The 16,904-nt window shown below is 67.5% G+C and overlaps 1 protein-coding gene across 4 annotated transcripts in view; it reads right to left on the bottom strand.

The window, feature by feature from the left end:
- The window catches only part of CACNA1A (calcium voltage-gated channel subunit alpha1 A), a 29,224-nt gene extending 12,807 nt beyond the window's left edge, over positions 1-16,417 (bottom strand). For 2 of the 4 annotated variants that reach the window (XM_085046016.1, XM_085046015.1), the window contains exons 1-28: positions 15,102-16,417; positions 11,710-11,815; positions 10,945-11,084; positions 9,210-9,301; positions 8,969-9,121; positions 8,436-8,623; positions 8,079-8,182; positions 7,886-8,001; positions 7,285-7,341; positions 7,069-7,158; positions 6,672-6,881; positions 6,173-6,285; positions 5,842-5,954; positions 5,602-5,733; positions 5,385-5,457; positions 5,182-5,299; positions 5,008-5,075; positions 4,806-4,912; positions 3,687-4,409; positions 3,120-3,481; positions 2,611-2,752; positions 2,384-2,513; positions 2,059-2,118; positions 1,883-1,989; positions 815-914; positions 573-733; positions 365-505; positions 62-263 (exon numbers count right to left, since the gene is read on the bottom strand). In XM_085046016.1, the coding sequence (XP_084902142.1) occupies positions 62-263; positions 365-505; positions 573-733; positions 815-914; positions 1,883-1,989; positions 2,059-2,118; positions 2,384-2,513; positions 2,611-2,752; positions 3,120-3,481; positions 3,687-4,409; positions 4,806-4,912; positions 5,008-5,075; positions 5,182-5,299; positions 5,385-5,457; positions 5,602-5,733; positions 5,842-5,954; positions 6,173-6,285; positions 6,672-6,881; positions 7,069-7,158; positions 7,285-7,341; positions 7,886-8,001; positions 8,079-8,182; positions 8,436-8,623; positions 8,969-9,121; positions 9,210-9,301; positions 10,945-11,084; positions 11,710-11,815; positions 15,102-15,388 (4,395 nt within the window). In that variant the 5' untranslated portion in view covers positions 15,389-16,417. Of the gene's footprint in view, positions 1-61; positions 264-364; positions 506-572; positions 734-814; positions 915-1,882; positions 1,990-2,058; positions 2,119-2,383; positions 2,514-2,610; positions 2,753-3,119; positions 3,482-3,686; positions 4,410-4,805; positions 4,913-5,007; positions 5,076-5,181; positions 5,300-5,384; positions 5,458-5,601; positions 5,734-5,841; positions 5,955-6,172; positions 6,286-6,671; positions 6,882-7,068; positions 7,161-7,283; positions 7,342-7,885; positions 8,002-8,078; positions 8,183-8,435; positions 8,624-8,968; positions 9,122-9,209; positions 9,302-10,944; positions 11,085-11,709; positions 11,816-15,101 lie in introns of all 4 variants that reach the window. The other 2 variants (XM_085046019.1, XM_085046018.1) reach the window with 2 other exon arrangements.
- Positions 16,418-16,904: the final 487 nt, after the last annotated feature.

Genomic DNA, 16,904 nt, shown 5'->3' on the forward strand with positions numbered 1-16,904 from the left:
TCACCCCCCTGGCACAGCCCCTGCGGCTCCCCAGAGCCAGGGCCGGGCACGGGGATGGCACCTCGTTCTTCTCCAGGCTGTACTCCTCCATCATCTTGTCCCCCTGCTCCTGGAAGGTGATGATGATCAAGGCCACGAAGATGTTGACGAAGAAGAAGGGGAAGACGACGAAGTAGACGACGTAGAAGATGGACATCTCCATGCGGTACCCGGGGCTCGGCCCTTGGTTCTCGTACGTGGCGTCCACCGAGTGCTTGAGGACCCTGTGGCAGGAGCGGGACAGAGACGGGCTGGGGGTCCCAGAGCCCCCCCAGAGCCCCCCAGAGCCTCCCCGAGCCTCCCCCCCGAATCCTCGCAGCCTTACTGCGGCCACCCCTCGCCGGTGGAGACGGTGAAGAGGGTGAGCAGCGCCCAGAGCACGTTGTCGTAGTGGAACTCGTACTTCTTCCACTCGCGCTTCTGCGCCTTCACCTCGTTGTCCTTCTCGTACACCAGGTACTCGCCCCTGTCCGGGGAGGGGTGGTGGGCGAGGGCCGGGCAGGCAGGGCAGGCCCCACCCGGCCGGGCCGTACCTGCAGTCCTTCTCGAACTCCTTGGACTCGTCCGTGCAGTAGAAGAATTTCCCCTTGAAGAGCTGCACGGCCACCACGGCGAAGATGAACATGAAGAGCATGTACACGATGAGGATGTTGAGGACGTTCTTCAGCGAGTTCACCACGCAGTCAAACACGGCCTGGGAGGGGTGAGGGGGTCTCAGCACCGGTTGGAACCACCCAAATTCCCCTCGGGGGGAGGTGAACCCCCCTGAGCCCACCTTGAGCTTGGGCAGCCTCTTGATGGTCTTCAGGGGCCGAAGCACACGGAGCACACGGAGGGACTTGATGGTATTGATGTCCTTCCCTTTGCTGCTGCCGCTGGGGGGGACAATGGGGGGCGTGGGACCTCTGGACACCCCAGGAACCCCGGCAGGACCACTGGTGGTCCCACCCCCGCTCCTCCCCCACCCAGTCCCACCTCTCCCCTCCCACCCCCTCCGAGGCTGAGCCCCCCCACGCTCATCAGACGTTTCCCTGAAGCGGTTTTAGGGGGGAGGGTCTGTGTGGGAATTTGGGGAGGGGGAGCGAGGCACAACCATGAGCACGAGGAGAAAACAAGGACAGAGACGAAGGCAGAAGGATTTACCGTGAGCTGCTCCTGTGGTGGAGGCAGAGGAAGCGGAGAGACAAGGCACGGTCAGAGCCCCCCCGGCACCCCCAGCCCCCCCCGAGGGAGGGAGGGACCCTCGGGGCAGCCCCCCTGCTGGGAGGTGCTCGGGGTCTGCTCCGGGTTTACTCCCGTGTTACTTAAGGGCTGCTCAGTTCCGTGGAAGATGCTCAGCCCAGACTTGGAGGCTGCTCAGTTACTCAGGGGATGCTCATCCTTTATTTGGAGGATGCTCAGCCTTTACTTTAAGGCTGCTCAGACACGTGGGGGAATTCTCACCCTCTACTTGGGGTGTTCTCACCCTTTATTCAGGGGATGCTCACCCCTTACTCAGGGGATTCTCACCCTTTGCTCAGGGGATTCTCACCCTTTGCTCAGGGGATGCTCACCCCTTACTCAGGGGGTTCTCACCCTTTGCTCGGGGGATTCTCAGTCCCTCAGGGGTCACTCGCCCCTTCCTAGGGTTTCCCTCACCCCTTTTCTAGGGGGTTCCTCCTCCTTCCGTGCGACACCCACACGGGGACGGTGACAGGACGACACAAACGTGGTGACAAGCGGCCGAGGACGGACGGCAAGCGACAACAGAGAGCGCGGGCAGCAGGACAGGCCCCTCTGGGGGCACTGGGAGAGACCACCCCCCTCCACCTCCATCCCCCCGTGTCCCCCCCCGGGGACTCACGTGAAGGCAAAGGCCACCAGAGCCCCGCTGACCACGATGAAATCCAGAATGTTCCACAGGTCCCGGAAATAGGAACCTTGGTGAAGCACCAGCCCCAGATCCACCATCTGTGGGGGCAATGGGGGGTTAGGGGGCTCCAGGGGCCCCCCCGCCCTGCAGACCCTCCCCGTGCTCACCTTGATCACCATCTCGAAGGTGAAGACCCCCGTGAAGACATAGTCGAAGTAGCGCAGCACCTGTGGAGGGGGACAGGGCTGGGACCCCCCCTGGCACCCCCAGCACCCTGGGACCCCCAGGACCTAAAGACCCCCAGGACCCCCTGGAATTCCGGGGCCACCCAGAACCCCCCCAGGCCCCCCGTGCCCTCCCATGGCTACACTCATTTTCTCAGACTCAGCACACCCCAACCACGGGGACCCCACTTTGGCAGCTATTTTTGGGAGCCCGCAGCTCGGTGTCCCCCCACCCCGGGGGTCTCCGTTGGTGGCGGAGAGGTCTCACGTTGTTGCGGGGGGCGTTGGGCTGCACGGGGTCCTCGGCGGCCAGCGCGATGCTGCTCATGGCGATGACCATGAGGATGCACATCTCGAAGTACCGCAGGTTCACGATGTAGTGGCACAGCCGCCGGAACCTGGCGGGGAGAGAGTGTGGGGGGAGCGCCGGACCTCCCCACGACCCCCCGGTCCCTGCAGTCCCCCCCGGTCCCTGCAGTCCCCCCCGGTGCTCACGGGTTGGTGGTGGAGAGGATGAACATGGAGCTGTAGGGCACCATGGGTTTGGGGCCATTCTCGTCCTGCCCGTCGCCTTCCTCCTCCTTCTTCTCCTCCTCCTCTTTGTGGGGCAGCGGCTCGGGGTTGGCGTTCCTGTTCACTGCGGGGGCAGCGCCATCAGGGACACCCCTGGACCCTCCCAAATCCCCTGGACAGCCCCCCAGATGCCCTGAACTCCCTGCAGGGCCAGACCCTCCCAAATGCTCTGAACCCCCCAGATCACACTCAGACTCCCAGATTGCTCATAACCCCTGGACCTTCCAGACTCCCCAGGTCCCCGGGAGCCCCCCAAACCCACCCCCAGATCCCTTGGGCACCCCCAGACCCTCTGAACTCCCCCAGCCTCCTGGACACCCAGACCCCCCAGACCCCCCTCGTCTCCCCAACTCCCTGGATCCCTCAAACCCTCCTGGACTCCCCACATCTCCCAGATCGCAGACCCCCCAGACCCCAGTGGGCTCCCCTACCTTGGACCAGGGCGTTGCTGGGGGGTGGCGGGAAGGCGGGTGGGATGTCCACGGCCGTGTGCTCCGGCTTCCCCCCGCCCTTGGAGGGGTTGTTGGGGGGGCCGGGGTTGGTGACCACCATGCTGTTTTCGGGGGGCGGGGGGTTGGCAGTGGGGGGAGGCCGGCGGGGGGGGCCGGCGGCGGGGCAGGGGGTGTGGTTGCCCATGGCGGGGGGCGCGGGGGGCTCGGCCGTGGCCAGCTTGTTGTTCTTCATGTTGTCGATGTCCTCTGCCACGGGGGGCTCCCGGCGCCCCACGTCCTGCTGGATGGGGCGGGTGGTGGAGAGCGTGGGGCCCGACGGCGCCGGGGGCAGCTGCGTCTCCCTGGGGAGGGGGCAGAGGGGAGTGGGCTCAGAGGGGACCCCCGGCACCCCAAGCACCGCTCCAGGGAGCTGAGAATGCCGAGAGATGGTTGGTTCTTTCTTGGGATCCAGAGGAGCCCCTGCTCGGAGGGTCTCACCAGCTCTGGAGGGTCCCACCAGCTCTGGGGTGTCCCACCAGCTCCAGGAGGGTCTCACCAACCCCTCACCTCCTCCGCCGGTGCCGCCGCTCCTTGTCCTCCCTCCTGCCCTCGCCATCGTACCCGGGCGGGGGTCCATGCCGGTGCCGCCGCCGCCGCTCGCCGTCGCCGTGCTCTCCGTCGCCCTCGCCCCGCGCCGGCCGCCCCCCGTCCCGGTGCCGCGGCCGCCGCTCCGGCCTGGCGCCCTCCTCGCCCTCCTCGGCCACGCGCCGGTGCCCGCGGTGCCGCCGGTGCTCCCGCTCAGTGGGGGAACCGGCGCGGCCGTCGCGACTGCGGTGCCGCGCCTTGGGCCGCTCGCCCTCGGCGTAGCCGCGCTCCTGGCTGGGCTCCCGCTCCGGGTCCCGGCTGCTGCTGCGGGGACGGCGACTCCCGGGGGGCCCCGGGGGTTCCCCGGGCCGGGGGCCGCCGCCGTGGTCGGGGTAGCGCGGCTGCTGCCGACGCAGCTCCTCGGCGCGGAGCGGCCCGAAGCGGGGGTCGAGCGGGGGCTCTCCGGGGCGCGTCTTGTTGGTGTTGTTGTTGCGGTTCTCCTGCGGGTCCACGACCAGCGGCCGGTCCAGGTGCGTCTTCATGTCGGGGCGCAGGTGGCGGGCGTAGGGCACCTTCCAGCGCTCCTCGGGGTCCAGCTCGCTGTACAGCGCCTCCCGGCTCGCCAGCAGGTTCTGCTTCCGCAGCTCGCTCGTGCGCTGCTCCCACACCGACTTGGAGGATTTCTGGTTCTTCTGCTGCTCCTTCCTGCGGCCCCGGGGGCGGGATTGGGTCGGGAGGGGCCGGGGCGGGGCCGGGGTGTGGACGGGATGGAGTTAGGATGGAGCTGGGGCAGATCCGGGATGGAGGCAAGGGTGGGGATGGGATGCAGCCGGGACAGAGCAGGGATGGAGCTGGGATGGAGTCAGGGATGGATCTGGGATGGAGCCAAGATCGATCCGCAGATGGAGCTGCGATGAAGCCAGGATGGAGCCGAGGAAGGAGCCAGGATGGACCCAGGGACAGAGCTGGGATGGAGCCGGGGTGGATCCAGGGGTGCAGCTGAGGAAGGATTCAGGATGGACCCAAGGATGGAGCCGGGGTAGGTCTGGCCTGGCTCTGGGGATGGATCTGGGATGATCCCGCCGGGCTCCGGACACTCACATGGTGACGGACATGTTGGCTGCGGACAGCGGGCTGACCTCAGCCACCTCCTTCGCCTTCTGCAGCGCCAGCTTTTGGTTGGCGGCTTCCTCCTCCTCCTGCTCATCCTGCAGAACCACAAAGCCGTGTCCAGCCAGGCCTCGAGACCCTTCTGGACCCTCCAAGTCCCCCCTGAACCCTCCAAAGCTGCTGGACCCCTGACCTTGGTGAGCTCCTGTGCGTTGGCCAAGTTGTCCACAGCGATGGCCAAGAAGACGTTCAGGAGGGTGTCTGGGAGCCACGTCAAGGCAAAGCAGGGGCCAGGGAAGCCACTCCCCTCCCAGGACCCTCTCCGAGCCCCCCGGCCCCCTGGACCCTCCCGGGACCCCCAGGATACAGTTGCCAAAGAGGGTGAGGACGATGAAGTAAACGGAGAAAACCATCCCGCCCTTGACGCCGCCCTGAGATTTGATCCCGTCGTACATCACCGCGTTCCAGTCTTCTCCCGTCAGGATCTGGGGGAGGAAGGAGCCCTGGGGGCAGCGGGGAACCCCCCGAGCTCCCCCGCCCCTCGGGACCCCCGCCGGGGGCGGTACCTACCTGAAACACCGTCATTATTGCTGCTGGGAAAGTGTCGAAATTGGTGGGAGGGGTCCCGTCGTCAAAATTGAACCTGGGGGGGTTTTGGGGGGGCAGCGGTGGGAGCCCCACCTTTGCCGGGTGCCCCCCAAGCAGGGACCTGGGGGGCACAGAGACACCCCCCGCTGGGAACCGGGGGGCGTCCGGGGGGACCCCATTTCCCTGCCCAGTCACTCACTGTCCCCCAAAGAGCTGCATCCCCAAAAGGGCAAAGACGACGATGAAGAGGAAGAGGAGGAAGAGGAGGCTGATGATGGATTTCATGGAGTTCAGCAGGGACACCACCAGGTTCCGCAGGGAAGCCCAGTACCTGTGGGGATGGCAGTGAGCTGTGGGGTTGTGGGGGGACGTGGGGGGGCCATGGGAGGCCATGGGAGTCACAGGGGGTCGCAGGGGGACACGAGGGCGTGGGACTCACTTGGTGACTTTGAAGATGCGCAGTAACCTGAGAGCTCGCAGCACGCTGATCCCAAAGGATGTTCCCGGCTTCACAACAGCCCAGATCACCTCGAAGATGCTTCCGATGATAACCTGGGAGCAGGACAGTGTCCCTGGACAATCCCCACACATCCCATCCCAAACCACCCTATCCCATCCCATCCCATCCCATCCCATCCCAAACCACCCAGTCCCATCCCGTACCAAACCATCGCATCCCAGCCCCATCCCAGCCCCATCCCATCCCAGTCCCATCCCAGCCCCATCCCAGCCCCATCCCAGCCCCATTCCCATCCCCTCCCGGCACTCACGGCACAGTCGAAGCAGTTGAAGGACGAGTGGAAGTAAGGCCGCGTCCCCAGCCCGTACATTTTTATAAACATTTCGGACATAAAGAGTCCCAAGAAAATGAATTCTGCATAGTCTGGGGAGAGGGGGACACAGAAATGAGGGTGGGGACATTCCAGGGGGTCACAGGGGTTTCATGGGCTGGGGGATCCCAGGAGATGGGGGACCCCAAAAGCTGGGCGGGGGGGCATCACATGAGCTGGAGGGGTCCAGGGGGCTCTGAGGAGGTCTGGTGAGTTCTGGGGGACTCCAGAAGCCTCCAGTGGGTTTGAGGGGACTCTGAGGCTCTCCCTGGGGTTCTGGGGATGTCCAGGGGTCCAAGATGACTCCCAGAGGCAGCAGAAAATCCCATGTGAGTGGTTGGGGTGCCCGATAGCAACACAGGGAGTGCTGGGGGGCTCCGGGGGGCTCCGGGGGGCTCCGGGGGGCTCCGGGGGGCTCCGGGGGTCGGGGCTGACTCACAGAGGAAGTCGGAAAGCCAATCTGGCTGGTCGTAGTGAACGATAGCAACACACAGGGTGTTGAGGGCTACCAGACTGAGCACGGTCCAGTAGAAGGCCTGAGTTTTCACCATCCGCCGGATGTGGAAGCGCATCCGCCGCTCCCGCTTGTGGAAGAAGGTGGCGTTCTCCAGCTTGGCACTTTTGAGGCTGGCACGGGCGAAGGGGGACCCTGCGGGAGACCCCCGGGGCCCGGCTTGTCACCCCGGGCTGTCCCCGTGTCACCCATCCCCACCCAAACCATCCCAGGGACCCCCAACCGTCCCCCCATGACCCCCCACCCCCAAACCATCCCCCTCCCCTCTCCAGGTCACCCCCGCATCACCCACACCCGCCCCCCCGCGCCGCCTGTCACCCACCCATGGCCGCGATGTCCCCCAGCTGCTCCTCGCCCTCCTCGGGGCTCAGCAGGTCCGTCTTGCTCCTCTTGCTGGTGGCCCTCCGGAGAGCTCCCGCAGGGGGGGCACAGGGGGGCGGCCGTCACCCGGGGGGGTCCTTGCGGCACCCCCAGGCCGGGCGGGGGTCGCCCCCGGAGTGGGGAGGGGCGGGAAAGGGGGCGGGGGCTGAGCACTTACCATCGAAGGGGCGCCGGGGCTCGGCCTCGGGCTCGTCCTCGGCCAGGATCACCTCTTCTGAGGGAAAGTGGGGGGCTCAGGGGGGCTCGGAGAGGGGCTCGGAGGGGTGGGAGAGGGACTGGGAATTTCTGGAGGACCCGGGGATGAGGGTTTGGTGGCACTTTTGGGGCACTTAAAAGGGTTTGGAGAGAGTCGAGGGGGGCTTAAGGGGGATTTTTGGGGGGCTGGGGCTTGGAAGGTGGCTGGGTGATCCCGGGGGTCCCGAGAGGGCAGCTGGAGATCCTGGGAGGGGTTGGAGAGGGTTTGGGGGTGTATTGGGGTGTGTTGGGAGGGGGATAAGGAGTTTGGGGGGATCCTAGAGGTACCCTGGAGTAGTTGTAGGGGATTTGGGGGATTTAGGATGGGCTGGGGAGGGTTTCAGGGGGTCCTAGAGTGTCGGAGAGGATTTGAGGGGACTTCGAGCCCTTTGGGAAGGGATTTCAGGGTTTTTTAAAGGCGCCAGGGGGTTGGGAGGGGGTTACAGAGGTGGGGGGGGTCAGAGAGGCTGAGAGGGTTTTGGGGGGGGATTGGGAGGGCTTTGAGGGGTGGTCCCGACCCTCACCCGCCTTGGAGATCCACTCCATGTATCCGTTGAGCTCCCGCTCGATCTGCTGCTGCCGCCGCAGCTTGAGGAACGCCCGGCGGTTCTCCACCCGCTCCCGCTCTTTGGCAAACTCCCTGCGGACCCCCCTGCTCAGCGCCGGGCCGGCGGGGGCACCCCGGACCCCCCTCAGAGCTCCCCCAGCGCCGCTTACCCGGACAGGACCCCCAGCACGAGGTTGAGCATAAAAAAGGAGCCGATGATGATGAGGGGGATGAAGTACAGCCAGTTCCAAGTGTTCCCTGAGGCGTCGTTGCTCTGGGGAGGGGGGCGAGAGGCCGGGGGGGTCCCATGAATTGGGGGGAGTTCCCAGGGGTCTCATGACCTGGGGGGTCCCACGAGGCTCACACGAAGTCATGTGGGGATCAGGAGGGCCAGGGGGAGGACACGGGAGGACAGGAGGGGACAGGAGATGACCCGGGAGGGGCCAGCAGGCGACTCCAGAGGGAGGAGAGGACCGGGAGGGCACCGGGCAGGGGAAAGAGGGCACCGGGAGGGGACGAGCCCTCACATAGTAGAGGAGGTCGGTCCACCCTTCCATGGTGATGCACTGGAAGACGGTGAGCACGGCGAAGAGGATGTTGTCGAACTGCGTGATGCCGTAGTTGGGCCCTTCCCAATACTTCTTGCACTTGGTGCCGTTGGGGCAGATCCGGGCCGGCTCGTCCGTCCCGCACGGGACCTCCACCTTGATCTCGTCTGGGGGGATGTCCCGTGGACTGAACCCCCAGGACCCCCCCTCCGTGTCCCCAGGACCGCCCCCCTTCGCCCCCTGCCGCGGGGCACCGACAGAAATAACCGCGGCCAATTAACGGCTTCATCAAGGGAGAGCAGCAATTAGGACGTTCCAAATCGGGCGCTGGCCGCCGGCCCGGCGAGATTTGGGAGGGGGGGTGGGGGAAAGGATCTGGCCCCCCCAGCCCCGCTCCCAACCCCGGGGATCCCAACCCCGGGATCCGAGCCCGCCCCGGTGGGGAAACTGAGGCAGGAAGGGGAGGGTGGGAGGTGGGGATCTGGGGGGCGGCCTGGGGGGTTCGGCCCCACCTGTGACCAGGTCGAAGCAGGTGGTGTGGAATTTGCCCATATAAAACTCTAATCCTATGATGGCGAAGATGAGGATCGCGAAGAAGAGCAGGAGCCCGATCTGCAGCAGTGGGATCATCGCCTTCATGATGGACTTCAGCACGACTTGTAAACCTGCGGCAGCGGCGGCTGAGCGGCCACGCCCCCACCCGGACCTCCCCCTGAGACCCCCAAATCCTCCTGGAGGCCCCGCGGCACTCACTTGGGATCCCCGAGACCAGCTTGAGGGGCCGCAGCACTCGCACAGCCCGCAGCGTCCGCAGGTCGAACTGGGAGCCCACCGTGGCCAGGATGCTGCGGGGACAGTGGGGTCAGCGGGCGTGGGGACGCGGGGACCCTCAGCCGGGCCGGGGTGGCCACAGAGAGCAGCGACAGCCACCGACACATCCTAAAACAGCTAGGGACTCCCACAACGGGTCGCCGCGGCCACCGAGAGACACCGCGTCTGGTCACACCTCCACCGCCACCGTGTCCGTGGGCCACCACTTGCCCCATGGCTACCAGGAACCACCCTCAGTGGGCCACCATGAGCCCATGGACGCACTGTGACGGCCATCACAAGCCCCCGAGTCCCTGTCACAGAGCCACAAGCCTGAGCTGCGCTGTCACAACCACTGTGAGCCCCTGTCCCTAGCGCAGGGCAACGAGCCCCCGGCCCCCGCGAGCCCACAAATCTTTGTCACACGGCCATGAGCCTGCGGCCACCACGAGCCCCCACGTCTCTGTCACACGGCCACGAGCCCGTGGCCACCACAAGTCCCCACATCTTTGTCACAGGGCCACCAGTCCCTGGCCCCCACGAGCCCCCACATCTCTGTCACACGGCCACAAGCCCGCGGCCACCACGAGCCCGCGGCGGTGCTGTCGCGGCCCCCGCGAGCCCCCGTGTCCCCGCCGCAGGGCCACGTGCCGCAGGGCCGGCAGCCGGTGCCGCCAGCGCGGGCGGCAGCTCGGGGCTATTTTTAGCCTTTTCCGGCGATGCTGCCGGTGGTGGCTGATGCCAGCGCTGGTCCCTGCCTGGGGGTCGCGGCCACCGGCCAGCACCGGCCCTGGGGTCCCCGAGGAGCCGGAAGGGGTGTCCGGGTAGCCAAAGGGGGTCCCGGGTGTACCCCAGAGGTTCATTGCTGGCCCCGGTGCCGCGGAGGGTCCCCTGTTGCCATGGCAACCGGATGGAGATGCTCATCCATCACACTCCCCCATCGCAGTCAGACCTGACTCCCCCGCTGACCCCCAACATCCGCAATCACCCCAATTAATTCACTCCCAATCACCCCAATTAATTCACTCCCAATCACCCCGCTTACTGGGGGGGAGCAAAGTCGGGAGCAGGGGGTGGGAGGGGGCCGGGGGAGTCCCGAGGAGTGGGGTGGAGGGGCGGAGGAAGCATCCCCCCGATGACACAAAAGACGCAGGACAGAGCCCCCCAGACAGCCCCCCAAAAGAGCTCCCCAAAACTCTCCCCTCAGTTTCCCCTCTGGACAAGCACAGGACACCGGGGGGAAGGTGTGACCGAGGGTCTCTGTGACCGGGGGGAACGCCATGACCTGGGGGGGTTATCTCTGTCACCGGGGGGTCTCTGCGGTTGTGGTGCCACGGCCGGGGGGGCTCTGGAGCTGGGGGGGGCCTGGAGCTGCCCGCGGCAGCGGGTGCCGGTGCCGCACTCTGAGTGACACCGCGGGGACACGTTGTGACAGCGCCGGGAGGCCCCTGAGGACACGGGGACAGGGACGAGCTCGGCGGCCCCGCACACGCGCGGGCACACGTGGGACACGCGGGTGGGACACGGCCGTGGCACAGGTGGGAGGAGGAGGGGGCGTCCTGAACCCGCACACCTGCGTGGGGTTGGTCCCCACGGGCACGGGCACGTGGTGACACGCATTTGTCCCCAAATAGGTGAGTCCCAGGGGTGTCCCAGGTGTCCCCCGCGCGCCCCTCACCCCGTGAGCACCACCACGAAGTCCATGACGTTCCAGCCGTTGCGCAGGTAGGAGCCTTTGTGGAAGGCGAAGCCCAGCGCGATGATCTTGATCCCCGCCTCGAAGCAGAAGATGCCGATGAAATACGGCTCCGTGTCGTCCTGGGTGCGGGGACAGGTGTCGGGGACAGGTGCCAGGGGACGCGACCACCTCCGGACACTCCCTGCCCCCCGGGGCGAGGGGCCAGTGCTGCCCCCGGCCCCCTCCAGCCCTCCCCAGGTGGCCCGGGGCGGAGGCGGCGACGGTCCCGGCGTGGCCCAGATTCCCAGTAAGGAGGAAACTGGGACGCCGGCGGGTCCGGGGGGGACAGGGAATCGTGACCTGACCGTGGGTCAGGTGCGGGCTGGCAGCCCCTCTCCGCCCCCCGTCCTGCTGCCCACGCTGCGGGGACAAGGACACGGCAGGGACCCCGCGGTGGGTTGGGGACACTTGATTGGGCCCCCAGGGTGGCCGGGCACCCCCAGCAGAGCCTCCAAGGACGCCCACCAAAGCCCATAAGGTGCCCGGGCACCTCTGCTGGCAGCCCCAGAGTGGCCAAGGACCCTCACCAGAGCCCCAGGGACCACCACTGGTATCCGCAGAGACCCTCACCAGAGCTCCAGACCTGCCCAGGGACCATTGCTGGAGACCCTCACGGGAGCCTCAGGGACCCTTGTTAAGCCTCAGAAGTGCCGGGGACCCTCCCTAGGAGCCCACCAGAGCCCGCCTCCCGCCCCCCCCGCTCACCAGCCGCTCCGACATGGGGGTCTTGTCCTCGTCGGGCAGGTGCTGCTCCAGCGCCAGGACGATGCAGTTCGCGATGATGGTGGCTAAAATCATGTATTCAAAAGGAGTGGGGGGGCGAGTCAAGGAAAAAACAGGACTGTGGGACCCCCAAATAGCAGCGGGGCGGGGGAAACTGAGGCAAGAGTGCGACCACGGAGCGCCCAAGGGCCAAGGCCCTTCCCATGCCCCGATGTCGGCGCCCGCATGTTCGGCAGCTCATTAATTAATTCCCTCATCAAAGCCGCAGCCGCGGCCTCGGCTCCGCGGCGCGATCAAAGCGCCCCGGGGACAGAGGGACCCGCCGCGACCGACACGGCCCCGCCGGGCCCGCAGGCACCGCGGGTGGCACCCCCAGGGGGCTGCGGGGACGTGTTCATGTCCTGTCCCGTGTCCCCAAGTGCTGCCCCACGGCCCTGGCACAACAGCGGTGCCCATGTCCTGCCCCACAGCCCTGTCCCCTGCCCCACCAGTGGTGCCCATGGCCGGGGCCACCGCGGCACCGAAGGGCACAAAGATGAGCCCAGACCCCGACGAGGCCGGGGCAGGGGACGGCTGCCGGCCCCACGGCCTGGCACGGCACGGGTATCCCACACGGATCTCCGGCGTGGCATTGCTCTCCAACATGGCTCTCTGGCACAGGACAGCTGTCCAGCACGGCACGGCCATCCCACACGGTCACCCGGCATTCCAGCATGGCACGGCTGACCCAACAGCTCCCTGACACGGCACGGCTCTCAGGCACAGCCTGGCCCGGTGCTCACACAGCCTGGTTATCCAGCCTGGCACAACGGGGCCACCCGGAATGGCCACCCCACTCCACCATCCCTGGCACGGCCACTGGGCACAGCGCTGGCACAAGGACCTGGTGCTGCTGTCCGGCACGGCACAGCTCCCTGGCATGGCACAGTTATCCACCACAGCTCCGTGGCATGGCACGACTCTCCGACACAGCTTCCCGGCACAATATGTCTCCCGGTGCCGGTATCTGGGCCAGTGCAGCTCCCTGGCATGGCACGGTTACCCGGCACGGCTCCCTGGCACAGCACGGCTCCTGGTGCCAGTATCCGGCCCGGCAGGATTCCCTGGCACGGCCCAGCTCCCGGTGCTGGTATCCAGCCCGGTGCAGCTCCCTGGCACAGCCAGGGATCCGGTACTGGTACCCCCGTCACGGTACGGGTATCCAGCACAGCTCCCGGCACCGGGATCTGGCCCGGCACGGCTCCCTGGCACAGCCCAGGTGTCCAGCACGGCTCCCTGGCATGGCACAGCTCCCAGAGCCGGGATCCGGCCCGGCTCCTGGCATGGCCCGGGCATCCGGTGCCGGATTCCGGCCCGGCACGGCTCCTGGCACGGCCCGGCCCAGCCCGGTTATCCAGGGCAGCAGAGCCCGGCGATGCAGCACCGATCCAGCACGGATCCAGCGCGGATCCAGCAGGGCACAACCTCCCAGCCATGGGGCTCTGCGCCCCGAAACCGGGCTCGGGGAGCCCCCCTGCCCTCTGCGCCGTTCTCTCCCCACCGGCATCCCCCCAGGATGGATTTTGGGGCGCCACGGGAGCACCCCCCGGCTGCCGCCGCCCCCTCGCCCCGGGACCGGCGTGGGAGGCTCTGCGTGCCGCAGGATGGGACCCGCAGGGCCGCGCCGGGGGGCGGAGGGGGGGGGGGCGGGGGGGGGTGCATCACCCCTCCCTCGGCACCCCGGGGCACCCCAACACCCCCCGACCCCTGCCCGGCCCCGCCGCGACGCCCCTGCCCTGGGGCGCGGGGACCCGCGCGCCTGTCACCGCCCGGGGACGGTGCTGCCCGGCCCCGCTGCGGCACCGAACGGCGCGGCCCCCCCACCGCGCGACCCGAACCCCCAGCCCCGCACCCCCGGACTACCCCCACCGGCGTTTGGCGGGCACCTCGGACGTGCCCGAGGGGATGCCCGAGCCCCCAAAGCCACCCCGGTGCTGGAGGGGTCCCCAAAAGCTCTTGGTGAAGCCAGGAACCCCCAGCTGCACCTCAAAACCGCGTGGGGATCCCCCCGCAATCCCGCGCCGGCCCCTGCGAACGCCAGGGGCGAGGGGTGGCTGTCTGTGGGGTGACAGTAGCGGTTTGTGGGGCAACAGTGGCTGTTTTGGGATGGTGGGGGTCCTTTCGGGGTGATGGGGGGCCTTTTTGGGGTGCCTCTGCCGGCCGAGTGTTTTAGGGGGCAGGAATAAGGGGGAAGGGTCTCGGAGGAACCCCAAGGACAGCAGGGCTGGGGCTGCACCTCTCCAAAATAGCCCAAAATAGCCCAAAATAGCCCAAAATAGCCCAAAATAGCCCAAAATAGCCCTGCGCCCCCAACCACCCCAGCTGGGGGGGGGGGAACCGATCTGGGGACACCTCGAGTCTGCAGGGACCCCGGGGGAATGAAAATGGGGGGCCATAGGAGGGTTGTGGGTTGTGGGGACTCGGGGATGCCAGGTCACACTTCCCCTCTCAAAATAGGGCACCTGGAGGTGCTGGTGCAATGGGGTCTCCCTTTTCCCCCCCAGGATGAGTTGGACCCCCCAGTCTGGGGAGGAGGGAATGGAGGGCAGCAGAGGCACCGGGACTTCAATGCAGGGGAGAGAAATGGGGTCCCGAATGCAGGGCAGGGAGTTGGGGACCCCAAAATGGGCCCGGGGACCCCAATGCAGGACAGGAAATGGGGACCCCAAAAGGGAACCAGGAATCCCAGTGCAGGCCACAGGGATGGGGACATGGGATGGGCATCCAAATCAGGACATGGTGACCCCTATATGGGTCTGGAGTCGCCAGTGCAGGGCACGGGGATGTGGGATGGGAACGAGGTGCAGGACATGGGATGGGGACCACAGTATGGGGCTGGGGACCCCAGTGCAGGACATGGTGACCCAGTACAGGAATGGTGACCCCAATATGGGGATGGAGAGGTGACGCATGACCGGAATGGGGACCCCAGTGCAGGGCAGGGAAACGGGGTCCTCGATGGAGGTCAGGGGATGGGGACCATCATGCAGGTCAGGGGAACCCCAAAGCAGGTCAGGGGTTGGAGCCATGAGATTGGAGCCCAAATATGAGGATGGGGAGCCCAATATGGGGCTGGAGAGCTCATGCAGGATATGGAGAGGCCTATATGGAGCCGGACACCCCAATGAAGGACAGGGTGACCCCAATAGGGGACTGGGGACCCCAGTGCCGGACAGGGGACCCCAATGAGGGCCAGAGGTCAGGGCCGTGGGCTGGGGCAGGGGCCCTTGAATCAGTCCCAGGTTCCCATCACAGGGCACGAGAGAAGCCAGAGCAGGGTCCCCTCCGCCAGAGGGTCCGGTGCAGGGGCGCGGGAGTCCCCCCAGAAAGGATATGGCCATTCGGTGATCTTTTTGGCGTATTTCCTCACCACGTTGTCCTCGCTGAAGAGGAAGAGCGAGCGGTTGACGGTGAGGCAGTTCTGCCGCACCGGGATGGGGTTGTACAGGGCCATGGTGCGGGCGCGCTGGGCCATGGACTGCTTGTAGAGACGCTGCGCCCCGGGGGGGCCCTGCCGCGGGCCCCCCCCCGCGCCCCGGCCCCCCGCCGCCGCCCCGGGGCCGCTCCCGCCGCCGCCGCCGGGCCCATAGCGGGCCGCCACCTCCTCTCCGAAACGAGCCATCCCGCCGGGGGGGGGTCACGCTGCTGAGGCCGGCACCGTCGAGGAGCTCATCACATCCCATGGGCCCCCACCAAATGCTCGGGGGGGGGGTCGGGATCCTTCCCGACCGGGCGCGGGGCGCTCAGGCGGCGGACGGGAGCGGTGCCGGCATCCCGAGCATCCTCCAGTGCGGCGCGCCCCCCCCGCGAGCCGGTGCGGCGGGGGGGGACCCCCGGCAGAGGGGGTTCCGCGGGATGCGGGGGTCCCTCCGCTGCGGTTCGCGGTGCCCTGGAGAGGGGGGTTCCCGGCGCTGCGGCTCCCGGTGCCCCGGAATGGGGGGGTCCCTCCGCTGCGGCTCCCGGTGCCCCGGAGGATGGGGGGGGCTCTTCTGTTGAGGTGCCCCCCCCGGCAATCCGGTGCGGAGGGGGTAAAGGGGCCGCCCCGGTGTAAAGAGGGTCCCCGACGCTGCGGCTTCCGGCGCGGGGGGGTCCCGGTGCCCCGGAGGGGGTTGCGGGGGTCCTGGCGCTGCAGCTCGCGGTGCTCCGGTTTCGTGGGGGGGTCCCGGTGACTCGGTATCGGGAGGGTCCCCCCGCTGCGGCTCACGCTGCCCCGGTGTGGGGGGGTCTCTCTGCTGCGGCTCGCGATGCCTCGGAGCGGGGTGCGGGGGTCCCGGCGCTGCAGCCTCGGTGCCCCCCCCGGGGGGGGTTGCGGTAATTTGGGGCGGTGGGGGGGGCTCGGAAAAAACCCCGGGCTCGCTCAGCGCATCCCGGCGCCCCCGGCCCGAAGCATCCGTGAGAGGTGGGGAAAGGTAAAAAATCCCCCCCAAAATCCCCAAACGGTCACAAAATCCAAAGGATAGAAAAAAAGGCGTCGGCGGCTGCGCCGGGGGGTGGTGGCCCTCCCTCGGGGCGGCGGGGCCGGGCGGGGGTCGCCGTCAGCCCCCCGGCAGCAGCGGGGTGGCGGGGCCCATCGGGCCGGGTTGCGGCAGAGCTCGCGCTGCTGCTGCTGCTCCTCCTCCTCCTCCCCCTCTCCTTCCCCCCCCAACACCCAGGACCTTCCTCCTCCTCCTCCTTCTTCTCCTCCTCCTCCTCCTTCTCCTCCTCCTCTATTTTCTCCTCCTCCTCCTCTTCTTCCTCCTCCTCCTGCCCCTCAATTCTTGGGACTTTCGTCGTCCTCCTCCTCCTGCCCCCTGAGTGCTGGGGACCTTCCTCCGCTCCCTCCTCCTGCCTCTTAGTGCCCGGGACTTCCCCCTCCTCCTCCTCCTTTAATTACCCCTTAATAACTTAACGAGTTTAATTACCCCGCCGCTGCCTCAGTTTCCCCACGCGGTGACCCCGGTGTCACCCCCGAGCCCATTCTCTTGGGGGCACAGTAGCCCTGTCCTCTTCCCCCGCAGGGTTTCCCCGGCTCCATCCCCCCCCGTGGCCCCCCAAAGCGGCCGAATTGGGTCAGCGGCTGCCCCCCAGCCCCCGGTGACGTCACGGCCCTTTGTCCCCTGCGCCGCTATTGTCCCGGCGCCGCAGCCGCCGCACGTGGC

The sequence above is a fragment of the Lichenostomus cassidix genome, unplaced genomic scaffold (assembly GCF_008360975.1).
Source record: "Lichenostomus cassidix isolate B80296 unplaced genomic scaffold, HeHo_3.0 HiC_scaffold_39, whole genome shotgun sequence".
Lineage (NCBI taxonomy): Eukaryota > Metazoa > Chordata > Aves > Passeriformes > Meliphagidae > Lichenostomus > Lichenostomus cassidix.